This window comes from Thermobia domestica, chromosome 9 (assembly GCF_964235325.1).
Source record: "Thermobia domestica chromosome 9, izTheDome1.hap1.1, whole genome shotgun sequence".
Lineage (NCBI taxonomy): Eukaryota > Metazoa > Arthropoda > Insecta > Zygentoma > Lepismatidae > Thermobia > Thermobia domestica.
In genome coordinates this window covers 202523859-202551455 of record NC_137462.1, presented here as the reverse complement: position 1 = coordinate 202551455, position 27597 = coordinate 202523859, and the positions used below count along the sequence as shown (strand labels likewise).

The 27597-nt window shown below is 36.8% G+C and overlaps 1 protein-coding gene across 2 annotated transcripts in view; it reads left to right on the top strand.

Moving 5' to 3' along the window:
• LOC145660538 (uncharacterized) overlaps positions 1 to 13572 on the top strand; it is a 235908-nt gene extending 222336 nt beyond the window's left edge. For both annotated transcript variants that reach the window (XM_081725730.1, XM_081725729.1), the window contains exon 9: positions 13177 to 13572. In XM_081725730.1, the coding sequence (XP_081581856.1) occupies positions 13177 to 13509 (333 nt within the window). In that variant the 3' untranslated portion in view covers positions 13510 to 13572. The remainder of the gene's footprint in view (positions 1 to 13176) is intronic.
• Positions 13573 to 27597: the final 14025 nt, after the last annotated feature.

Here is a 27597-nt window from a genome sequence, read left to right as displayed (position 1 = left end):
CATTTCTTTTGTGTCTTCCTTGGCTTTGTTTTCTGACGTATATGTGGTGGTGGAGTCGCTACTGTCGCGCCCTCCTGTGTTTTTCCCTGTGGCTGGTTTGTTGGTTTACGATTCTCTCACGGGGGTCGTGGCATTCTGTGAAGTCTTCTTCGTGGGTTTGCATTTCCTATTGCTCTTATTGTGGGGTTGGTTGAGAGTTCTTTCTTTCTCCAGAATTTGGTGGATTGATGTCGTCTAACTTCCTCAAGCAACGGGAGGTCCAGGTCCTCGTGCAGTTGTGCTACTCGCGTGTCCCTGGAGTGGCCGGTTATGGTCCTAATCACCTTGTTTTGCAACACCTGCAGTGGACGTAGATGTGTTCTATACGTATGCTGCCAGGCATTGTGTCCGTATAGTAGTATCGGTCTAATGGACATCTTGTAGATGTGCCGCTTGATGTTTTGAGACAGGGACGCTGCGAGTAGCATTGGAAGTAGAGCCATGAAGCGCTGTAGTGCCTTCTTGGTGGTGTTCTGCAGGTGAGTGGCAAATGTTAGGCGTCTATCCAAGTGGATTCCCAGATATTTCGCCGTATCTGTCACTGTGAGTGCCGTCCCTCCCATCGTGAGATTTACTTCTCTTCGCTTCCTGTTACGTGTGAAGTCCACCACAGCTGTTTTCCTCGCGTTGGTCCTGATTCGCCAGTTCCTTGTCCATGTTTCCAGGTGGTCGATGTGTCGCTGGAGATACACCGTTGCGTACCTGAGATTGGAGTGACTGGCGAATACTGCAGTGTCGTCGGCAAATGTGGCGATCGTTGTGTTTGGTGATGTGGGGATATCGGCTGTGTATACTGCGTACAGGAGAGGAGATATGCAGGATCCTTGAGGTACTCCTGCCCTTGCAGTCCTTGGTTCTGTTGTGTTACCGTTGAATGTTACTCGGAATGTTCTGTCTGCCAGGTAGGATCTGATTGTTCGGATTTGATAGTGCGGGAATTCCTGCTGGATCAGCTTGTGGATGAGCCCTGCGTGCCACACCTTATCGAACGCTTTTTCGATGTCGAGAAATAGTCCCAAGGTGTGGCCGCCCTCGTTGAACCGTGCTGTGATTACTTCCGCTACTCTGACCAGCTGATGTTCGGTACTGTGTCCTGGTCGGAATCCGAACTGGTGGTTCGGGATTAGTTGATGATCCGATATGTGCTGTTGCAGCCTCCTCTGGAGTATTCTTTCGAATACTTTGCTGACGTGCGATAGGAGGCTGATCGGCCGATAGTTCGTAGGGTTGGTCCGTACTGTGCCCGGTTTCGGGATCATCACTATGTTGGCTTCCTTCCAGGTCGTTGGGAAGTGTCCTGTACGCAGTATACTGTTGTAGATGCGACACAGCAGTACTATTGCTTTTCTTGGGGCTTCTCTCAGCGCTGACGGAGGTATTCGGTCAATTCCAGGGGCCTTGCCGGGATGTAGTGATGTAGGTGTATGTCTTTTATCTTCTCCCTAATCCATATCTGAGAATGAGATCAATTTATTATTGTATTAAAGAATCTGTTCTGTAAGTGAACGTGTTACTGTAATTGAAAAATATGTGAATTGAAGTGGGATGTCAAAATTTCAGGATATAGTTTGGCTTGGCAGGTCCACGTCATTGGTAGACTTCTTCCTCTGGGTGATGGTACACCTCTGCCATCTAAATGTTAACTCTTGCAACGTAACTGGAAATTTAACCTCTTCGGTCCTGTATTTGTAACCATAATTTCTGTATATATATATTTCCATCTGTAGTCTTGGCGAGCATGCATGTGGTGGGAAGAAACGGGTTACAGTCTTGCCAGTGGGACGTCCTGTAGACGACATTGAGACTCAGTGAGTCAGAAATACCTCCTACTATGGTCAACGGCGGGGCGTGTTAGCCTATATGTTTTCAAGGAAGTCTCGATATTTGATTTATTTTCAGTTAAAATCTTTCATGAACACTGTCATAAAAGGCTGTGCTGTGATAACGTAAAATATACCGGTACTAATAAGTTAGGGCTGTCCTAGCTCAGTCGGTAATAAGGCTGACTTAAATTCAAGAGAAACGGGTTCAAACCCGGATCCAGATTAAAAATTTTGTGGATGCGTGGCACCCACAAGATTATTTGTGTGGGTGACGGAACCCCGCAGCGCCCACATAATCGGCGCGCATGACTATGGGTATGTCTCCTACAGGAGACGCGGGGACCGAAAGATTTTTTACTTATTTCATCTTCAAATGTATTTTCGTCACTCCGAAAAATAAATTATGTGTACCATAATTTTAATACTTATTAACATATAATATTTAATAATAAAACTTAATTTGAGTCATGAATATAATGCAAAATCATTTTGAAAATGGAACATTTAAATAGATTTAAAGAAAAAATCCATAAAACCAGATAATTTGGAAACATAGTTCAATATATAATAATAACAATAAAATAAATAATTCCAATTATAAAACTCCATGGACTTAAAAATAAGAATGATGTAGATACTCAACACCGTTAATAAAGATGAGTGATTATGAAATAATTGGTGGAATGTGAATACGGGGGAAAACGGGAAAACTCCGAAGAAACTCAAGAGACTAGTGTTGCCCACGAGGCAATAGGAGACGAGAAATAAGATGTTGTCTTCTAGTCTCGTCTCGTAAATTTTTGTAGAAGTTTCGTCTGTGTCGATTCTCAAAATAAGATCTTATCTCGTCTGGAAGATTCTCTCGTCTTGTTCTGTAAATTTATGTACACAATTTACATCTTGATTTTTATCTAGAAGTTTTCAGAATTCTTCCACGTCATGAGATGTCCACGAAGAGTGTGATATAACAGCTTTTAAACCATATTTATTGTTGAACTGTATTGTGTAATGATTTGTGTCTCTTAAAACTTTAATAAATTATCTTCATTATGTTCCTACGATCACTTTATCAATTTATAGTTTTTATACAATTGATCATATAACACTAAACCAGTGTTTGAGATCTAAAGCTTGGTTCAACTAGTGTTGACCACGAGACTTGAGAACTGGTGGGCAGCACTATCACAGACACGTAGTATCCACCACAAACTCAGGTGCACTGGGATCGAACCTGAGATCCCTCGCACCAGAGGTGAGAGCTCTAACGCTGAAAAATCTCCTCGGGAAAATATTCTCATTTAGCGAGAATAATGCGTTTCTCATACCCTGCTCCCGGGTACATATTTTATGATGTGATAAGCTTTAGGCACTACAATTTCGGCACTGAATGAGAAAACTTTGAAACCACTATTCATTTAAAATCGTTCTTCTAAGTAATGCAAATATTACGCGCGTCACTGTTAGCAGAAATAAAACGACATTAGATACGATCTACTACTTAACACTGTATATTTATCATACACAGTGCATAATTAAAGAAACAGTGTTTCTGCAGAATACGGAAAACCTATCGTAAAATTTATCAACTGCATCAAGCTGGCAACGAATGAAATCCATTGTAAAAGTTGGGTGTGGTCAAATTTATGATAAGATAACTTTGACCTCGATTCCTGTGTATGAACGTGTGTTAATTTGCATAATGATATGCATTACACTTCGACTCGCTTGATCTGAATAAATATTAGTAGGCTATGTAAATTTCACTTGCCTAACAAGGATGTGCTTTGGTAAGATTATGATTTGTTCCAGAGCATTGTACCGGTGCGATAGCGACCTAGGTCATGGAAACCTGAACTCCAGGTCTTCAAGTCTAAAAGTTAATAGTGGTTTCCGAAATATTGAATAGAAATATAAAGTAATACTACCAGGGGCGTCATTTATTGGGGCAGGAGGGGGCAATTTCCCCCCAAGAGTTTGAGGAATACATATACTTTAATCGGTTGTCTACCAATATACTAGTACAAAATGCGAAAGTCTTACGTTGGTGGTGCTCTTGCCCCCCTTCCCAAGTGAAGTCCGAAATGACGCCCCTGATACTAATAATATAAAGATCTCAGTGAGAGTCGGTGCCCAGTGGCGGATCTAGGCCGGGGCTGGGCCCCCCACTTTTTTGAGTGATAAAAATAATTAAATCTACTCTTTATATTTTTAAAAATTTATAGTAAGCGTTGCCTTTTATTCTCTATTGGAAACTTTTTGAAATATTATAGTTTCAGTTGCAGTTTTTCTGTTGTGCAATGTGTAAAACAATATATAGTAGAGGTTCACAATGTCAACGTTCAACCTAGCCATAATATCCATCGGGAGACAGTGAAACTTTTAAATCGCCCCATGATAAATTGTAAACTTATGATATACTTATCATAGTTTGGGTTCTGGCTGGTTCCCCCAGTTTTTACTTTCTAGATCCACCACTGTCGGTGCCACTGACAGTAGGGAGAATTTGCGCATCATCTGATGAAAAATTGCGATCTATGGAATACAGGAAATAATTCAAGATTGTTAACTCGGTCCAAATATAAAGGAAAACCGATAAAATAAATTTTGAATGGAAACACGTTGTTTCTGAAGTCTTCAGAAGTCTGGTCACTTCATATATACACGAGATTAACACTTAAAATGTTACTATGTCGTTCGAGTGATTAAAATGTAACAGTGATGATTTCAGAAGATTTTTTTCCTCAGAGGGAATGTAATATTAGGAAAGTACCGGTAACTCAGGTTGAGTCCAATTGGGGAAATTCTCCGGGGGTGGATTTCGTAGTTTCTAGTGGATTTCTGCCTCAGTCATCCCCTGAATTTTTCACTGGATTGTAGGCATTCAGTCTCGTAGGAGAGAAAACATCTGTGATAGTTTAGGGGAAGATTGCCTGGCAACTGTGATATAAAGTACAAAATGTTACATCTAACTCAAACCGTTTTTTTTTTTTTTTTTTTTTTTTATAGGAGTTTTGCTAATATATGATATTTTTGCAACCGTCAGTTTGTCGGTAAACACATAGAGCCCCTTCTCCAAAGAAGAACATGAGAGTTCGTATTGTGAAAGAAAGGAAGTCACATTCTGATATGACGTGCTTATAAATATACTATGAGGAAAATAATGTTTGTTTATGTGTAAAGTATAAAAGAAAAGTTACTGTTTTTTGCATTAAAATAAGAAAGATCTTTAATCCAGATCTTAAAGTAAATATATATATATATATATATATATATATATATATATATATATATATATATATATATATATATATATATATATATCAACAGGCACTTATTTAAGCAAAACAAATTTGATTAGGTACAAAGGCATCATAGTTTTCTTTCTTTTTATTGTTTCTTTCATTAAGTTGTCGTCATCGTATATGCATTGTTAGGTGTCAAGATATACGTATTAATTTCGGTATGTTTTAAATACCAAAAAGTATCGTTACAGTGCCAAACAGAAATATCATAACAGCGTGTATCTTATTCTAAAATACTTCCATTTTTACGTTTCATGATTATGCCAGATAGATGTAATGAGAATTTTTACTAGGCATATGCTCGATCATTTTCAAAAAATATAACGTATACCTTGCATCAGAGGTAAAAATGAGGGGGAATGCGGTGGACGCCGTCCCCCACCTCGAAAAAATATGCATGAAGTCCCACCAGTTCCTAAAAAATTACAATGGGCAAGGATATGCAGGGGGAACGGCGTGACGTCCTTCCACTACCTACAGTCATCCTACTTTTTCAGATCCACTTTTACCCCTGTCTGGTATGTAATACGCTCGTGTGTTCGTAAATTTAAGGTAAGTATGCCCTGGACTGGAGTATATTAGGTGGGTATACTCAGAGCCGTACGCTGTACACCCTCTGCTTACTTTTAATAATTAGAGTATAGGCCTACCTTCTGCTTCAAGGCGTATAGTACTTTTGTTCTGTTTATATGTATTTACTTATTTAGTTAACCGAGTCATATCTCAAATAATAAAGTGACTATATCAATTTTCTTTTCTATCCTATTCTTAGTCGCTGTTCAAGTATATTAATCATGCACAAAAATCCATTTTTCTATTCTAGGATCACAAAGAGATTGGGTAAATATAATAGGCTATTATTCAAGCTTAACGTCTGTTTCAGGATTTAGGCTACATGAAGCGCGGACCTATAGCTTAACATGGAATCCGAAACACATGAGCTCACATCAGGAATCAAACAACATGGGTTTCCTGCTTTGAAGACTTATACGCTGGAAGGGTTACAAGAGAGAAATAGCAGAAATTAAAAAAAAAAAAAAAAAAAAAAAAAAAAAAAAAAAAAAAAAACTGTCTTAATGAAGATCGTGTTATTTTGATCAGTGAATATCAGTGCGAAAGTTTGGTTTAACTTTAATATACGTATTTCCAACCTACTTAACACCACAAAATTCCCTCTGGAGCATCGGACACGATTTCTTCTGTTCCTTCTTGCATTGAATTGGTTCTTTTTGTATAACTACACTCATTTATGTTATCAATGGAGTAATTTATCTAAGCAGTATCACAAAGAAAATACAACAAAATCCTTTCAGATATAGAACAGTGTCTCAAACTTTATATTTTATGTTTTACACTGCAATTTTTTTAAAAAAAAAATGCCTTCTCTATTGATGTATTTTATGCCAATCATAGATGTTCACAAAGGAACGTATATGTCCCGTGAATTTTTTAGAACTACAGCACTGGGTATACTTCACATTACATCCCTGTATAAGAGTTCTGAAGTCGCTCTGTGGTTAGCATATGTGTCTTCCACGCGAAAGATTCGGATTCATTCCCAGTAGTAGTCCATGGTGCGGATCCCACACTATGCTGTAGGTCCAAGTTTCATATAACTTGGGTATTAAAAGGAACAGTAAACACTACTACAACCAACCAAAAAAGATATTTCATAAGTTACCAAAGAATAAAAAAATGAAAGATATCATCAAATATTGAAAAACCGAAAACACCGAAAGACCAGCAAATTTATATACCATAGACGACAAAATAAAGCTAAAAGTTGCCAATGTTACACATGTTTGATTAACGATGAAAGTTAGGAAATAATTATTAAATCAATCTAAAATATTACAATGTGTCTTGGAAATGATATCCTTTCCTAAGTGGAAAATGTCATACAATATTGCTTGTCATATTTTATTTAAGAAATATAAAACCAGTAATGTAACAGATCAAATTTTAGTTCCAAGTTTGAGTATGTTGTTTTTCTTCCTTCTGTATCACTGAACATTCGTTGAGAATATGCAGGATAACTTCATTTAGGAAAGAAAAAAGAAAGAAGAACCAAGAATCGCATTCAGACAAAAAGGATGTATAATGTATAAACAAGAAATTTAGTAAGATAATACACAAGAAAAATAATATATTCCTATAATATACATGTATGTAAAATAGTAAAAAGCTAGATTAGGTTCCTGCATTAACAAGAAAGAAAATAAAGAAAAAATCGTAAAAAAATCATTCAGATATTAATCGGTATTTCCGAATTTCGATATTTTCGGTATTGTTCAGTTTTTCGGTACTTCGATATGCTTCGGTATTTTGGCATGGTTCGGTATTTTCCATATTTCGTTATACGGTATATCGATATTTCGGTATGAGAAATACCGAAATTTTGGTATTCAAAAATAACGATATCGGTTTCGGTATTTCGATATTTCTTACAGTTCTGAATCAAATATGATAAAAACACTGAATGAGAAGTCCAAACACCGAATTTTATGCTCCTAACGGTAAGAGCTTTTGAGATATGGGCATCTTTATTATAATAATCTTTAACTTCACCATTTTTTCCTTTTAGCACCCTTTCCTTCCCTCCTAAATCAAATGTCAAACAACGCTGAAACACATATCTAATTATTTAAAATCAGAAGCCTATGTACCAAATTTCATGTAGGCCTATCTCGCCTTTAGAGCAATGGCGAAGGGTCGTAAGAGGCCCTGAGGCCAGGCCTACCCATTTACTTTCAGAAATTATAATTTATAATTAATTAATTTTCCTTGCACAGAATGTATGATAGTTTTCTAAGTTGAAAAATAAAATATTGTTTAATAAAGAAATCGTGTTTAGCACCACTGCTGAGAGGCTCACCGAGTAGTGTCTCAGGTGGCAGTAGAACTACCGCCAAGCTGCTCAGAAAATCTCGCGAGAAAATGTGTTGGTATTATTATACCACATTGACTTGATCCCTAGTCTTCCGTTGCAAGCGCTGCTATCGTCTGAAGGAACTACACTCACTTTCTCTCGCTTAGCAACAACTGAACCCTTATTGGCTCAACACGAGGGGGTGTGAGGGTGTGAGCTTTAGTTCGCATTTTTGCCACGGCTCAAGACATTTTGGCAGCACAATAACAACCTGCGAAAGAAACCGGCCTCAGCGCTTATCGACTTTCGTTTCTACATAAAGAGTTTCTCTCGAGATCTTCGATTTCGATTCGATATGTCAAACAAATAAAGAACAAGAGAACGTAGGGCCCCATTCCATACCAACTTTGCTTAATTTTGCGGACTCTAACGCAATGCAAAAGCTGGAACAAGCAATTCTAAAGGTGCTACGCCTATTATCGCAAACTAATGCCCCTTTATTCAGTTATGTTGGCGCAAACCTGTACGAAATCAGACTCGTTGAGTTCATTAGAATTGAGAGTATGTTTTTGAGATATTGTGAGTGACATTTTATTCCTTACATTTGGAAAAGTGAATGAGCGAAAATATCAGTAAATGAAGAATATGAATATAATACAATTCCTATTAAAGAATTTTCTGTCAATGGTCTTTTGAAATTTAATGTGGCATGAGAGAGTTCTGCATGCATTGGTGCAAAAAATTATTTGGGGTTCACATATAAAGAGCAGCGTATGAAAATTTTTTAAAGTATTTTTCTGTTTTTAAAGGGGAATTAAGTGACTCACAAAATGACTTGATTGAATGCTTGTCATATGTTTTGAACGATATAATTAAAGACGAAATTTTACAAGCTGAGTTTGTTTCAGTACAAGTAGACTAAACAATTTATGTTTCTTGTGAAGCGCAGATAATATGATAGTCCATCTTTCTAACCTGATCACGCCCAATTAAAACAATTAAACTATATTACGGCGAATTAAGATCAGCTATAAGTCACATATGCGAATTTCATTATGAAAATTGAGATCCGGATCCGATCAATGGACTACTATTACGTTAAATTTATGTGAATTTGTCTTCTTGTGTTTCTGTAGTAAAATATTTATGTCTAATCTGTTTTATTATTATTATTATTATTATTATTATTATTATTATTATTATTATTATTATTATTATTATTAGTAGTAGTAGTAGTAGTAGTAGTAGTAGTAGTAGTAGTAGTAGTAGTAGTAGTAGTAGTAGTAGTAGTAGCAGCAGCAGCAGTAGTAGTAGTAGAACATTTGGCTACCCTCTTGAAAGTATCACCCTTCGCCACTGCTTTAGATATACCAAAAAAAAATGGACATTTTAATATAATAATTGCCACTTTTGTTTCCCTATTTCTCATCGAATTAAAAAAAATCCTTCCTTACTAATATCCTACATCACAAATCCTATGCGATATCGAAATTTCAAGTTTCTAGCTTAAGCGGTTTGGAATGGGTGTTGCCCAGTGTGTCTATCAGTCACTCAGGGTTTATTCTTTTAGACCTACATAGAATAGAAATGTCTTTCTTTCTTTCTTTCTTTTTGTCTTTCTTTTTTTGGACAATGTTACAGTTAGATAAAGATTAAAGTTAAAGAAATTATAAGAATTTTGGGATATTTCTCATTACCATATTGTACACTTCATTTTTCTAGTATTGCTGAAAAGCTTGATTACTTTATACCTTATAGTGTAAGTTTCAATGTAATAAATGGTTTTGATAGTTTCAGTCCCAAATTTTTCTTTACAAAAATCTTTTTATATCGTTTTCTCGAAAAAAAAAAAACGATTTACACTCACCCGTATCATTTTGTTTATTGTCAATTAGATCTATTGATTGATATTTTGTTGTTGTTTGTGGTTAAACACTAATAATAGAAAGTAGTCCGTTTTCCAGCATTACAGTTCAGAGTTGGCGTGGGTCAATGAAAACTTTACCCACGACCAACTGACCCACCACCCACCATAACCTACCACCCACCGTGACCCACTCTGACCCACCATGATCCACCACCCACCATGAACCACTCTCATACACTGTGACCTACTCTGACTCACCAAAATCCATCGTCATCAACTCTGACACGTGATCCACGCCATCTTCTCTACTGACTAAAGAGTTTACACTTGTAATAAAACAAGACTTTGACATTGTCACTAATCGGAGTTTGAGTTTATACGGTTAATCGCTCAAGCACCACTCTGTTACAATTAACGGTGGATCTGACCTTTACAATATAAAATGATAAAGTGTTTGTCAGCGTGGAAATTGAAGCACTTAGAGGTGGGGAAAAATTAGTGTGCGCCTAAAACATACTTGTACTAGGAGAGTATTCCTGCAAGTTAATTTCTCAAGGCATTCCAAAAGAAACCTCTATTCGAGGGAAAATACCCATGTACAATATGGAAAAGGTTATGATTTCTCAGTTCACAGTATTTTTCTCACCAAAGACTTGAAAAATCAGTTTTTCATAGCGTATAAAGGTGCTCGGGTACCTTCTGTGAGAGGTTCTCCATAAAGGATGCTAATAATTGTAATTTGTGTAATCACTAAAACACCACGTTAAATTTAAGTTACAAATATGCATAAATACAATTATTATGAATATTTATTCAAAGTAGTTTAGCTTCTAATTTATAAAAAGCAAATAAAAGACATTAAAAATTAGGTACAAAATTGAATAACACAAAAAAGCTATTAGTAATACAAATATACATTTTCCATAACTTGTAATCTGCCACCTTGAAACAAATCTGAAATCGGGTTTCTTTCCTGTTGGCCTCCAGAACTTTTTTGTGGTAAACCATCCGCAGTAGAATGATGTCCATCCTTCAGCAAAGAAACAACTAGCTTGTCTACTTTGAGCTTGTCTAGCGGTGGACCATTAACATTGATGAACAACAAATTAGACAATGTTTGAGCACTTAGTCTATTTCTAATATCAGCCATCTGTAAATTCATAGGGGGAAATCCTCGTTTCGCACTCTGTCGTGGAAATTGATAATACTTCTATCCGACGTGGAAATTTCTGCAACTCCTCATCGACAATCTCCGTGTTAGACTTAAGTCTGATAACGATTTTTCTCGGTCAGTTTTGAAATTCTCAGCAAGAAGTATCACGTCTCTATCACCATACATCTTTTCCATATCGACCATGTCAGTTGGCAATGTCGACTCATGGAGAACAGAACCTTCATCTACTACACATTCAATAGGGAATCTTGTGCATACATTATCAATTAAAGCCTGATAATCAGATGATTTCTTATTTGTTTATAAATTTAAGTTTTGTAATTATACATGAAGGTTTGATATCATTACCAAGTCCCCCCTAGAAAGCAAAAGGGAACGAGGTTCCTAGGAAGTTCTCAGAGGTGCCTGGGAATTTTCCCCTTCTTCCCCTTCAATTACCACACTGCTGTTTGTCATGGGCAAAATTACGATGAATTTCAATTTTATTATCATAGTATAATTATTTCCTTGTTGAATTATCGATACTTTTCAGTGGAAAAAAGGATGAAATTTGAAAGTCCCAAATCAAGGCAAGTTGACCAATGTAAAGGAAAAATGTTTAAATTTTCCATATAATTATGCGTACAATCCAAATTTAAAATTTCCGTGTAATTAAGCTTACAGTACAAATTTCATGTCTATTTTTCTCACAACTTTATAGGTTGATTGTCCTGTGCTGTAAACGCTCCATATAATAAACATAAGCTTCAGTAATTATTATAGTAGAAAGCAATGGATATATGAAGCGAATCACTGTAATTTTTGTTTCTGAATTTTTTCTCAAATAATATCGATCATTTTCGATTATTTTTACAAACCAACTCACTACCAATTTTCCATATATAGAAAATCCCCCGCCGCCCATAAAGAAGAATTTTTTACAATGCTGGGACACATTCTGTTTATTTTTAATAAAGAGTTAATATACTGAATTTTAACTCCGTAATTAACGGCTTGCGAGATACTCAATTTTTTCGCAAAAATTCGGATTCCCACTACCTTCTTAGTATATTTATTATAATGAAAGGAATATAACATCCCAGTTTGGATTAAGGCCTAACTATATACCAAAAGTCATTTCATTTGACTTCGCAATTTGGCCGTGATGATGAGGTACACATAGTTACATTCAATTTTTAAATAATGATTTATATATTACAGAGATTCAAAAATGTATTTTTACCAGTTGTTAGCTCTTCTAAAAACTTACAGGTCTCGAAACCCAAGTAGTAGTATAAGTCCTGTTCCTATTACTACCATTGAAAATATCAATATGCAAAAGTGAAAGTGAAGTGCTTGAAGTTCTTTTTTCACTTAGATATACTCATCTCAGGTAAGTAGGCAGAAACTAATGGAAAAGGAAGGGAAATGAAGGTCTTGAAGGTAAAACGCAGACAAATTTACCCGTCTTCAGAAGATACTGTCTATAATGCAGTGAGCAGAGTGAGTCGGTAGAACAGACTGAGTCGGTGGGTCGCGGTAGGTAGTGGGTCGCAGTGGGTTACGGTGGATGGTGAATTGAAGTGAGTCACGGTGGGTGGCAGGTTAGAGTGGGTCATGGTGGGTGGTGGGTCGCATGCTGTTGACCCACGACACACTGACCCACTCAGAAAACTTGACCCACTTGACCCACTGACCTACTCCATCTCTGTTACAGTTGTTATCCGGTTTATTCAACAAAATAATAATAATAATAATAATAATAATAATAATAATAATAATAATAATAATAATAATAATAATAATAATAATAATAATAATAATAATAATAATAAAATTGTGTCCCATGTGATGAAGACTATTAAACGAGCGAATGAGTTTTCTTGGGTCACTATTTTCCAAGGTCACAATTAATCAAAGATACTCTTGTTCACAAATCTTTCATTAACAACTACGTTCGCAGTGCAATATTTATATATTTTCAGCCAGTCGAGCCTAGTTATGGAGGAGAACGGAACGCAAACTGAACGCTTGTAAAAGCAAACGATAATTCGATTATATGTATTTATTTAAACATTTAGAAACGTTTTAAAAAATATATTTTCACATTCGTTTGTTTACAGATATTTCCTTCAGAATTAGAAGAAATTCTTTGCTCCCATCCGGATGTGTCCGATGCAGCAGTGGTTGGAATTCCTGACAAATGCGCTGGAGAGCTCCCTTTGGCCTTTGTGGTCTCCCGAAAGAAGGACTTATCAATTGAGGAGCTGGAGCACTTTATCAACAAATGCTTGCCTCAAGCTGTGCGCTTCAACGGGAATATAGTCTTTGTAGAAGGCATCCCGAGAAATGATTGGGGAAAAGTCTTACGCTATAATCGACCAGTAATAAAAAGATGTACTCACAGTACAACCACCACCGTTACAAGTACTGGGACGTCGCCAGCGACAAAGTAAGATTTAATGTTAACATTAACTGAACGAAAGACTTTATCATCAAACTGTATCGATTGACAATAAACAACGTACTTTTTAAAAGATATAAGTTGTATTTCTAACAATAAGGCATGTAAGATTTACGTAAAATGTAGGTTCGATAAAATAACTAGACAAGAAAAATATCTAAACGGCGTGACAAACATCTTGGCATTTGAAGGCGGCGCTCCAAGTTCCCTTTAAATGCTGCTAGCGAATGAGGGGCCAGCGGTATTGCCACGTTTATTTTCCACACATCCGCGTCTATCCCCTGTCACCTGATCGCGCTGTAGTTTGTCTGCTTACCAATAGCCACACCCCTTTACCACTTGGCAACGTCACGCCAGAGCTTGCGTTTTATTCGTTTAGCTAAAATGCCAAGATGTTTGTCACAGGCCTTAGCTTAGGCCCGCAATCAAAGTGAGGAAACTTAATTCAATAAAATGGGATTTGCCAATAGGTCGATATGCCTCGGACTGAAGTCAGTCACCCAGTACAATATATATATTATTTACTTTTTTGTTTTCTCTTTAATCATCAGGATACTTTATTAGTATTATTGGATTCGATTGACTTGGGTTGATTTGAAGCTTGATGTTCCTTTCAAGCACTGCAAGCTACATGAGAAGTGGATCTATAGAATGAGAATCAAGTTCCCGTTGGAAACTTAACTGTTAGGTCTTCCGCGCCGGAAACGTGCATAATAACCATAACAAGGAATTCATATATTATTCTTATTATGGATTTTATGGAGAATGGTGGTTCAGTGGTACAGCGCTTACTCTTAGTGCAAGGGCTCCTTGGTTCGACCCCAACCAATGCAAGTTTGAGACGGACAATATTGTGTCGTGTCCATGAGTTTTTCTGTTTCCTCCCACATCCTCATTCCACCATTTTTCATAATAGTTTAATTTCATTAATATTCCGTCTCCTTTAGCCCAAAAGGCATAACTGTGAGATGTTAAAATAGAAATTTCATTTCATTATTATTATTATTTTCTTCTCAACAATAGGTGGGAAGCTCGCTTTGCTGGCCTAGCAGCTAGCGCATGCGCCTTTGCTGAGCATGCGGTCCCGGATTCTATTCCCAGTGAGAATGCACTAAAAAATTGAGCGCATAGTTGTAGTTCGGATTCCACCTTAGCTATAAGTCCACATCCGATATATCCTCGATGCTGAGTGTTTTACACGAATGGTTCAGAAAGTAAGAATCCTATTGGCTGTGCTTTTGCTACAGATGAGGACAATTCTAAACTTAATATGCATTGCCTGTGTTCAGTATTCACTCCTGAACTAACAGTAGTTAAGCTTGTTCTCGATTACGCGTTTCAGCTCTCACTGCGTCGTGTGCTTAGCTGCACTGACTCACAAAGCGTTATTATGAATTTACAGAATGTCTTTACTAAACATCGGGCATTCGCGCAAGACATTCTTGTGAGATGCTATCAGCTGCAGCAACAGGACTGCGTCATCGGTGTCTGCTGGGTACCGGCACACGTCGCAATTTTGGGAAACGGGCATGTTGATATAGCAGCCAAGAACGCTGCATCGAGATAAGTTGCACTAGAGCACTTTCCTGTGCTCGGATCTCCGTAGTTATTTGACTCAACGCATGAGCTCTCATTGGCAAACGGATAGGAATGAGGCCAACGAAAATAATCTCCACTCAGTAAAATCCATTTTGGGCAATTGGCGAACTAGTCGTCGAGATGAAGTGATCCTTTCACGCTTGCGTATCCGACACTCCCATCTTACTCATTCCTATTTAGTGCATGGCGCTAATCGTCCGTGTTGTGAAGATTGTATCGTCCCACTCAGTCTTGTAGAATATCCAGAATAATCAGACCTCAGGGAACGTTTGGGAATACCTAAAAATCTTATCAGTGATATTTTCTTGTCCTATATCCTATATTTTATTTAGTATTTTATCTATATTCTTTTAGTATTCCTGCGAGTTATGTTCGCCGTTAATGCTGACTTCCCATCTCGGAGTTCGCTATTTCTTTCTTTCAAGTAGCTCCCAATTGTCCTCACGATGATGGGTGGACGCCGCAAGGCTAACTATCTGGTGACTACGAATAGTCACTCTTCTTTGCTTTGACTAGTCCGACCTATCAATTATTTTCCATAACTTATTCTTCCAATATGAAGAACATAAGGATTTCCGTTAACCATTTCTATCAGCAACAGTATCGATTTTCCTTTGAAACCAAACTCAACATTGGCATACACATTTATGCAACTAAGGGGAGGGACCAGATGTAACCCTTTCTTGCGTAAGATATTATGGAAAACCAAACATTTATTGTATTAATATATGTATCGTGGCGGACATGTGTCATTAATCAGGTAATGGTGACTGCTTTGAAACAAAGGCGAAGTATGAGAATTAAATCTGTCATATCTGTAGTTTGGTGTGGAGAAGAAACAAACTTCTAAACCAAAGGTTTAAGAACAACTCAAGTTATTAATACAAACTATGCCGAAGATTATTGACTTATATCATGATAAAAGAAATACGAAAGACGTTTTGAAATGAAGAAAAGGAACATACAACTTTGCAAGCAGAGGCAAAGAAACCTAACGTAACCACACTAAAGATGAATCATCTTCCGCATAGTGATAGTGGTTTAGTGGTCAAGACACTCGACCAGTAATCTGAAGTTTCTTGAATCGAATCTCCGTCGGGGAACTATTTTTCTTTCTTACTTTAGAATTTTTGGTGGGGATGACACATGTTTTATTATCTTCAGATCTTTGAATACTCGAATGTTTCAATACTTGAACTATTAAATCTTCAGGAATAATAATAAACTAATAATAATTATTACTATTTCGTTGAAAATTAAAAGCTAGGAGCTAACCGTATTATTACAAGCAGAAATGTGACATTTGTCATTCGAGACGGGACAAGGTGCGGGTGCCGTGGGTACGCAGACAGTCCAGAGGTGGTTTAATAAGTTTAAGGACGATGACGAAACACTCGAAGACACACTACGTGCCGGAAGATCAACACATGCACAAAATGAAGATCTTCAGGCAGCAATTGAGGCGAACAATGGCCAGACATGTGAGGAACTGGGACTACAATTCATGTGAATGGAGAAAACATTCAGCAGCACCACAATCAACTTGGGAAGCACTACAGGTTGGATCGATGGGTCCCACATGATTTGACTCCGCGTCAGAAGGCAATGCAAGCAAACACTTGTGTTTCTTTTCTGTCTCCTCTGAAGAAGAAGCAATTTCTGGTCAGGGTGTTGACATGTGATGAGAGGTGGGTCCTGTATGAAGCTCCACGGCGCTGTCATCAATGGTTATCATCCCATGAACCGGTTCCGAAACAGTCGAAATCAGCACTGCATCAGAAGAAGGTCCTCCTGTGTATTTGGTGGATTGCTCGCGGTATCTTGCATCGGAAACTGCTACCAGCTGGTCAGAACATCAATGCAACTGTGTACTGACAGCAGTTAAGCCATGTTCAGGAAAAACTCAAAACTCTGAATCGCACTTCTGAATCGCAAAGGGATCTTCCTGTTACAGGACAATGCTAAGCCCCACGTGGCTAGGATGACCCGGGACACCATTTTACGCCTTGGATGGAAACACTATTGCATTCGCCAAACTCCCTAGATATTGCAAGGTCCGATTATCACCTTAGAGGACGCCAGTTCAAATCTTTAGTAGAGGTCAAAAATTCACTTGATACCTTCTTCGCTGCACGGCCCGCCAAGTTCAACCGTGATAGAATCCATGTCCTTCCAGACGTTGGCAGAAGATCGTCGATGCTGATGGGGACTGTTTATGATCTTTCAGGTACATCTTATGTGACATATCGATGTTCGAAGATGGTGGGTGAAAAAGCGACAGAAGTTTCTTGGTTACCTTTTGTAAAAACATTTGGTAACCTTTGCTGTGATGTACTAGTTCTCAAGTAGTTCTTATGTGCTTTAATTTCAACAATGAGCGAGCGTTCAGTAGAAGCCTCACTTACTGGTATTGTTAGAAAAATTACACATGTGGTAAGCACTTCAGGAAAAGACACAGAATACTAATTTTCCACTAAGAACAAAGCTAACTTATTTCCCTAATTGTTTCAAGGTTACCTATTTCAGCCCTATTTTGATCTCTGAATACTAGTACTTCGTATTTGCAGTGGAAAACCTGAGCAAACATCACTATTGTATTTTGTAGCAAAGACATATCCAGATTTCTGAAGGTCTTCCTCAGATACAGGCAACAATGTTGTTGGGGTGAGAAAAGAAAAGCTATTGAGTACTTCAGTCATTCCATGGAAACACGTGCTAAATTGTAATACATTACATACAGAATAGGATACAATACAGTGACACGAAATATATCTTCCGATTCATCTAGTCTACTATCCATAGCCGGTTCATCAAAATATTTCTTTGCTAACTTTTTTTTATTTCTCTTGAAATGTTTCTGAAATACTTAATTTCGAGTTGTTTTTATTTTTTATTTATTTTTTTGTGTATGTGTGTGTGTGGATTTCGCAAGCTCGCCATACTTTCCCCGAAGATCTTTCATTTGCCGAAGTGATTTCTTCAGATTTTTCTCTGCTATTTGCAGATCAATATCAGAAGACTGCAAATTTTTGGAAGTTACATACATGGATATAGGATTTTTAATTTTTTTTCAAATGACTAGCATCAACACAAATTGAAGTGTCTCTATTTTTTTCTTTAATGCCTCAGCTGCTCTCAACTCATCTGGTTTCTTACTTGTCAGACAAATCGCGGTAAGAGACTGTTGAACATCAGCAATTCTCCTTTTCATGCAGTTAACAGCATTATGTTTTGTTTCCCACCTAGTTATGCATTGTTCTTTTAGAATTTTCTTCCTTAATTTTCAAGCCGTTTCATCACCAAGAGCTAAAAGCTACCATCTAGGAGCAAAATATCTTGAAGAACATCAAAAAAATTGAAAACATATGTGGAGACTTTTGTAGCATCGGTAATAACAAGATTCAGATTTACGTACAGCAATGAACGTACGGAGTGTTTGGAGTAGTATTACTAATTCTTGCTTGTAAACAACTATAAATTCATTACCGATGCTCCATCATATCCCCGCCCTCTGCACTGTTGTATGTCGATTTGATTGCTGAGTAAAATTTCACGAACGAGATGATCATAGTTCCCGACACCATGCTTATCTAATGCCTAAAATCCTAGGAAACTTTCTTTAATTTCTTATGTTGCTTCTTCAGAGTTCACAACAACGTAGGGAAGAATGACATTAGTTTTTGTTATGTCGAATGTTGAATCCATGATTAAAAAAAAAAAAAAAAAAAAAAAAAAAAAAAAACGGAGATTTTTGAACATCTTCAAAAATAATGTTTGTGAAATTGCTAGACAGGAGTTCCTTCTGAATTGACTCAAATATTTAACTCTACTTTCCTGTTTGTATAGCACCGTGTTCAAAACCGGATCAAACTCTGCGAATAACTTCACTGTTCGTAGAAAATTTCCTTCTGCAAACTCGTCTTCACAATGTTTTTACCTTCATTTCCTCTCAAAGCTGTGTTTCGAGATGTTAAAGAAAGTATTATTTTAATGAGACGCACCAAAACTTTTCTCCAAAACGTAGAAGAAGAAGATCTCAGTTGGTGTTTACAATCAGCTGTTATGTTCTTTTCCGTTTTATCATGAACACAATGCAAATCAGTGAAATCAGTTTTACTTTCCAACATAACTTTCAATTTGACATAGAAAGGGATTCCCAAAACAGAAAAAACTGTTTTATCAAAGTTGAAATAGTAACCTAAAATTTCACAATGATTATTTCTTCCACATACGAAGTAAATAACGAAATATAAGTATTCATTAATAAATGGGTTAGCAGGGGCCACTGGGCTTGGGAGCCTCCAAAGCAGAAAAGAATTATACTAAAATTGCTAGTAATCTAGAATTTCACAATGATTACTTCTTCCACGTAATAAATAAATAACATTATATAAGTATTCAGTACCGAGTAATAAACGGGTTTAGCGGGGCTCCTAGTACTTGCGGACTGCAAAAACGAAAGAAAAATGTTATGAAATATTTATTTCTCCACAATGATTATTTCTCATACATAAGAAATGGCCCTATAGGAAGGGAGGGGGGGGGGGGGTACAAAAAACTTACTAAAATTACTGGAAATTTTAACATCGACAATGATTTCTCTTTTCACACATACAAAGTGAATAACAATAGGAAGTATTCAGTACTGAGTAACAAACGGGTTCAGCGAGGCCCCTAGGCTTGGGGTCCCAAAAACAGAAAAAAAGATATGACTAAAATTACTGGCAATATAAAAATTGACAATGATTTTATCTTGCACATAAGAAATGAATAATAAAATACAAGTATTCAGGCTTGACGGGGCCCCCTAGGCTTGGGGGCCCCGGTGATTTGCACCGATGGCACCACCCATTGTTACGGCACTGATTTCAGACCTCCGAAAGCCCTTTGGTTGTATACATTTACACTTACAGAACAGTTATGGAAATTTACAACTATTTATAATGTTTCATACTATCGATAAGAAATGAAATTTCATTACATTAAAAACTATGTTTTTTCTTTAAATGTTCGAAATAGGTGACAGCATTAATTTCCAGTAATAATTGTAAACTTCATTAATAATTTTATTCTGTATTTGACCACACAATAGCTTTTTAATTTCTTTTCTTTTACGGAAGAAATATTTTGTGAAATGTAACGGAAATTCTTTGCGAGTTTTTCAATATTGATCAATGGAGGTGAAGAATATGTTTAAAGTTTGTATTTAACATCCAAAATATAGTTTGGCTACTGCATATGTTACTTAATATCTTAATGAATGAAAGCTCTGAATTTAAGGTTACTTATTATAATTAGCATGGTAAAAAAAAAAAGTCATATAAAAAGTCTCCGCGGTTTTCTGGTACATTTTTTAAACAAAAAATTCTTTCTTTTGCCATTTTTCGGGTAGTTCCATAATTCCACCACTGTAGAACTTCTATGGTTTGTCGTTGAAAAACTTGGCCAACTGATTTTCAGCGTCATTTTTTTTTTCAAGAGAGTTTTGCAGAGACCGAAACAAATTATGAAGGTCATGTACAGACCTTAAATAGTAGTCAGACGGTGCAAAGTTCGGGCTATATTGTTGATGGATCTAAACTTTCCAACCAAGTTCCGTAAATTTAAAGACGTGTGTAGCAGCGCATTGTCATGATGGAACACAACTCCCTTTCTCAGATGATTTTGATGACTGTGGTAGATAATAATGGTCATAGATAATAATGGTCAATAATGGTCATAGATAAGAAAGGTCATATATAATAATGGTCAATATGTACTTGATTAAAATTGATTTTCAATAAAGAAAATTTTTGTTCAAAAATGTACCAAAAGAACGCCGAGACTTTTTGTATGATCCTAGAAATACACTAACACGCACACACACATATATATACGTATAATGTGTCTATATGTTTTGTATGTATGTAGATACGTAAAAATATGACCGTTTCTGATTTTGAAAACGTTGGTGCGTACATTATAAATGATTACTCGGCACTTTGTATATCTCATCGTCATTAACAAATCATATATAGCGTGTTTCAAAACAACATCGACAACGTTTCGGAGGTGATTCCTGACACCAAAATAAGACGAAAAGTATATACCAAAGGTGTACAATTATAATGAGCCTGAGGGCCATAACCGTCTTTACTACTAAAGTGGAGGACCGCAGCTTATAATTAATAATAATAATAATAATAATAATAATAATAATAATAATAATAATAATAATAATAATAATAATAATAATAATAATTATTATTATTATTATTATTATTATTATTATTATTATTATTATTATTATTATTATTATTATTATTATTATTATTATTATTATTAGGGTGGGTGCGCCATATATGGAATACGTTCCTAATATGAAATACCACACAATTTTGTCTGCTATGTGCTGTCACCGAATAGACTTTACGTAAACTTGTGCACTGTGTCAGCCTCCGTCTGCGCATGAGTGGTTTGCTGCCGAACGATAACATAACATTTCCTTTTGTTGCAGAATAGTTTTTTGAAGAACTTGAGTTTTTCGGACGTACATTTCCAGGCTGCTGAATATACGCAAAGAGGCATATATTATTGTTGAGTTTGTGATATTTAGATTACATATATAGTGTACCATAAGGGCATAAAGATTCAGTACACAGAGAATCACGTAAGCGTATGTAGGAAGATAACTATCCAAAATGGCGATTTTCCTAATATGGAATACCAGCAGGATCCTAATATGGAATATTCCTAAATAGGTTCATACGTATGTGAACTAGAAGTGAAGAAGAATAACTGAATTGTAAGTTATATTACACCTGACATTGTTTCAGACCGAGCATCAGGGAAGTCTCCTAGTCGAAACGTTTCTCATCTGTGTTGTCTGTCTACAGGGTGTCCATAAAGTCTGGATACACGGGGAAAAGCACAATTTAGACAATTTAATGCTAATGAATAATATTTTCTACATTATTTCCGTGCTGTTCAATGCATAATTTGATGCACTTTGCAAGATTAAGGTGAACTCGATGGAATAGGTCTGAATTGCCGTCGATTTCAGCACACCGATTGGTAATGCATTCTGTCATGTGATTTAAATTTCTAATTTTCATCGAATAAACTTTCTCTTTCAGCATATCCCAGAAAAAGAAAACAAGTGGAGAAAGGTCTGGCGAACGAGGGGACCATTTCACATGACCTCTTCTCCCAATCCAGTGAGGGAAATTGTCATTCAACCAATCTCTAACAGCTGCAGCAAAATGGGCAGGGGCCCCATCCTGCTGAAACCAGTCTGGAAGTCTCTCACTCAAACGCTTAATTTGAGACATCAGTTTGTCTCTCATCATGTTTAGATAAGTCTCACTAGTTATATGTTCATCAAAGAAGAAAGGTCCTAGCACGGGACGGGGTTTGTCCAACATACTACCTGTTTCTTTAAACTTGGTGATTAATTTCCCGACGGCAGTAAAACAAATAGGTTGATAATGAGGGTGTCGAAGGTTAAATTCTTGCGCATTTTTGCGATACGATCATCCTTTTCGTCCACTTAAGAGTACCAACTCGACTCGTGCTTCTTTAGTCAGTCATCATTCAATCTGGAAAAATAAAAACAAATTACTAGAATTCCCTATTTGCCCAGACTTTATGGACACCCTGTATGTGGTTATCTGTTTGTGTGTGTCTGTGTGTCTCGCGATAACTCCAGAGCACATCAACCAATTCGAATAAAACTTTCACAGATTAGTTATTTGTCCAAATGTCTCAACTGGCGTATCGTATACAGTGTTAAGTGAAGAGTACAGCACGACAGTACCGATTGAAGTAGTGAGTCCGCTACCACAACTACAGCCGCAGCATCGAAAGCAAGGTGGGCAAAAGTACTTACAAGTACTCCGCACAAAGCTGCCTCTACTTCATCACAACGGGCCTTTACCTCATCATTGCAAGTAATTAAAAAGTTGTTTAGCTTTCTAAGCCCCAACCAACAAAATCCAATCGAAACAGCCAACGAAAAGGACTTCATACTACTACAAATTAGATAGTTAATCCGAAGAATCAGTGAGTGACTTGTACGAAAGTAGTGACAGTTTAAGTGATCCTACTGATGATGTTGACGATGATGAGGAAAGCGGACATTGTGGTAAATTGTAGTCTCTCAGTGCAGGGGAGAGAGATTGGTTAAAATGCCCAGTTTGTAAAAGATAATCCCACGAAATGTCTCCCGTGAAAGGTGGAGAAAATATGTTTGTGGCCATTGTTCTGCTAAGTAAAATTGGAATCAAAATTTAGACTCCATAAGACACGCTAATCCAGTATGTTTGAACTTTTTCTTTTATATAGTTTTTTTTTTTTTTTACTTTATTTGTCGCACGTAGTTTGATTCCCGTTCTATTATTTTTATTATTGGTTGTAGCTAGTAAACATACTTATTCCAAGTTAAAAGATATTATAGCTACTCCAAAAGTTAAAATGAGTAGATATTATAGCCTATTACAGTAATTTACAAACATAGACCTAATAATGAAGAAGTCAAGTCAAGTTCGATAAGTATCTTTGTACTACGTACAATTCTGGTATTTCTGCCGTTTTATATTTTAATTATCTTAAGAATGTTACGTAATTTTATGTACACTTCTCTTATAGACCTACCAAATATGATATATAGGCTACAATGCCTACAACGCGACATTTGGATAATTCGATCATGGGCACGATCTCTGCTCAGACCACCCATCCTGAGTGAAGTTTTTGTAATTTTCCTCAGTCTTATCAGGCGTCTGTCGGGATGGTTCTTTCCCTGAGGTCAGGATCGAGTCCTTTCCAATTCGTAGACTTATCTTAAGGGCCGATGTGATCTCGGAGTTGGGCCTTTGATCCTTTTCTTGAACTAATAAATACATTTATTTCTTAAATAAGCAAATAAATTGCTCGAATGCATTGCTCATGTTCGAATTATCCAAATGTCGCATTGTAGGCAGATGCGCATATTTTGTTCTAGTATTCCATTTTAAGAACAGGTAGTGTTCCATATTAGGAGCGGGGTGTGCCTAATATGGGAAATTGAGTTTCTTTCAATTTTGTAATATTGTAAAAAATCAATAATGTGGAACAAACTGTCATACTTGTATTTTGTTTTACAAAGGTACCACAAGTATTATGATGTATAATATTTTTATTCTGGAATACACTTTTCTGAGAAATAAAGAAGAAACAAAAAGTATTCCATATTCGGTACCTTTACCCTATTATTATTATTATTATTATTACACTAGAAAAGGAAAATATTTAAAAATGTATTTGAAATATTATATACCTATTCATCAACGTGACAAATGAAAGTGACTAGCAATGCTTACAAGGGCTGGGATATCTACTTCCATTCCTGTTGTTGTGAGCCGCAGAAGATGTAAAAGAGAAGAATTTCTAAGGCAGCTTCAGAAGCGATTTTTCACACTTTTCATAATAGAAAATGCACTTTCACGCAAATAAGTACTATCAAACGCTGACACTCTTTTACGACCAAACACCAACATTTAGGAAAAGGTGTTGCCGTGGACTCCCGCGCCCTTTTGTTGTACGGAATCGCTTAATAGATGCCTTATTTCGAAAGGAGAGTGGAAACATAAAAAGAATGAATAAATATAAATGAAAATAGTATCTCTAATAACAATCGTAAATCTTGAGAGCTTCGTGGGCCGCAGAAAATGGTTTGGCGGGCCGCCATTTGGACAGCACTGGTATAGACCAGCCTGGGTGCACAAATGCTTCCTTTCGGAATTATAGGCTGCTGAAAACATGAAAAAAATGAACTTAAAGGTCCATAACTCCAAAACTATGGGACCTACCGTAGTCGGGTCAAGACTTTACTCAGGAACTAATATGGACTTAATCCAAAAATACCTATTTCAGAATCCTTACGTACTTACACAACAATTTTTGTACAGGCAGTTTGGTTACGGGCATATAATCTGAAGTAGTTATTAACTACCTCTATAAAAATGGTTGCGGAAGTACTGCAGGATTCTGAAGCATGTGTTTTTGGATAGAGCACGTATTAGTTCCTTAGTAAAGACTTGACCCGACTACGGTAGGCCCCATTGTCTTGGAGCTATGGACCTTTAAAGTTCATTTTTTCACGTTTTCGGCAGCCTATAACTCCGAAAGGAAGCATTTGTACACCCAGGTTGGTCTATACTTTTTGTCTTATTTGGTGTCAGGAATCACCTCCCAAGCGTTCTCGGTGCTGTTTTGAAACACCCTGTATAATAACTTCCTTTAAGTAATAAGTAAAAACTTGTTTTGAATCATTGAAACGTTTGAGTTGCGAGCGAAGCGAGCAACAAAGTTTTTACCAAATCTGTTTCTTTGGAAATCGATAACAATATTGATTTAATAGGGCGCCAATATCTTTTCGGGGCGACGCATCGTTACTCATTTCCAATACTTTTCCCTTTCTTCTTGCTCCTTCGGCGCCCTCTTGCTTTAAGTGCCCGGAGCAAGCGCCCTGCTCACCCTTCCCCCTAGCTACTGCTCTGATTTTGTGCCATAATTTTTCGAACTAACAGCTTTATTTTCGCATGACGCTTGGCAGTAGTATTTTTTTTAATTATTAAAATTTACTCTGTTATCAAAGGCAGTGGTCGAAGTGAGACGGTATGAGGTGGTATGCCATACCGCCTCTGGTTTTTCAGTAATCAAGACATGGATACCATCACAGGAGAGTAGATACAAAATACTTTTTAAAAATCTATTTTTAGATGAAAAGATCCAATATATTTCAATCAAAAATTGTATTGTAGGCCTTATATGTGGAGAACTGCATACAGTGTAGCCAAACCCAAACTATCACTTAACTCAGTATGACGTGCTTATTCCGTTAAAAAAAAAAAAAAAAAAAAAACGAAAACTCGATTTAGGAGCCATTGAAAAATGTTGTGGCTCCCCATTCAGAAACTAATTAATGAATCTAAAGATCCATTATTGGGCAAGATCGTAATATTTTGATCCATGTTTTTGGATCATTCCTAAAATTCTTGTTATACATAATAATTGACGAATAGCTTTCCACGTAAAAAATATTTTTTCTTATGCAGAAATAATTTCTACATTGACAATACCGATATTTTTGTTATCTTTTTCCTACCTTTCGTTTTAAAAATGAGGTGTTTTTAAAGAAGTTCATCTACTTTATATTTTGATGTGTGATATTGAATTGTTTCTTCATTATGTATGTTATATCTTCTTGCCTTAATGTATTGAATAAATGTGTTTTGAGCATGGGTACATTTAGAGGTTGTCTGCTGTGGGAGGCGGATCTTCCATGAGTTTGGAATACCCATCAGTCGAGTGGGAGCTGGGAATTTTTCCCGCAGGAAATTGCGAATATAAAAATTCGGTTTCTGAACATTTTTGTGTATAATTCTCTATCATACAACATCAGCGGATTTTTTAAAGAAAAAATTTCAGAAAGTTGTTGGCGGGGGACCAAAGTCTCTCCATGTTCCTCCCCCCTGCAACTACAGAGAAGCACTTGGTTATTGCTATTGTAATTAATTATGTAATATGTATTGTATTTCAGTATTGGTCTGGAAATTTACTTTAATATATTCATTCTTCTGAAATAGTTTAACACTGTTATAATTGCTTCTTTGTGTTTGGAGAGTAAATGGTTCGATATCTAATCGTCTATACACGTATTTGAAGACATGGCGTCTAATTTGGCAGTGCGATGTGATTTTGGAACTTAATCGGTACCACACTTCTTTTCCAAGGTTTTCTAAACACGGTGACGACTTAGGAATACTACGAAACGTTAACACCTTTTCTGGAGCGAAATTTCCACGCTGTGGTCGCTGGAAGATCTGAAGGAACGTTTGTAAACCCGTTGCAACACGATTTCATGGAGAAGACGGAAGCTGCAAATTCATTACTGCTGTAACGTAATATACTCCTTCTATTTATATTGTAAAACTTTGTCCCATATAAGTATAGGTAGAGCGTTAATAAAAAGAGTGTCCGGAATCGACTCCCACTACCGACTTTTATTATAAAATTTCTCGCTATAAAAGTACAGTACAAAATACTATATAAATAATCTCTTCTAATTTACAAGGTAAATTACAGGTAGTCTTTGACCGTAAGGTCGCAGACAGGATCTCTACAGAGCCCCGAAGCAGGCTAAGCAGAGTGGAATTAGGGACTCTAAGCTCCGATGCATGCAGAGGGAAGGTTAAATGGCCAACAGAGCCCCGAAGCAGGCTAAGCGGCTGAGGTTAGGATTCCCAGTCAGAGCTCCGAAGCAGGCTAAGCCAGGAGAAACGCTTAGTCCCGAAGCAGGCTAGAGGCCCTGGGGTAGGTTACTCCTAATGTTCCGAAGCAAACAATAGGAGGGTCACCAGAAAACTGGTACAGCATTGCCGTGGTCCATCCAATTTATAGTCTTCCTTGGGTGGTGGTGGCGCTACTGCTCCGATGTTGTCTTCTGCTCCGTGGGAGGGGC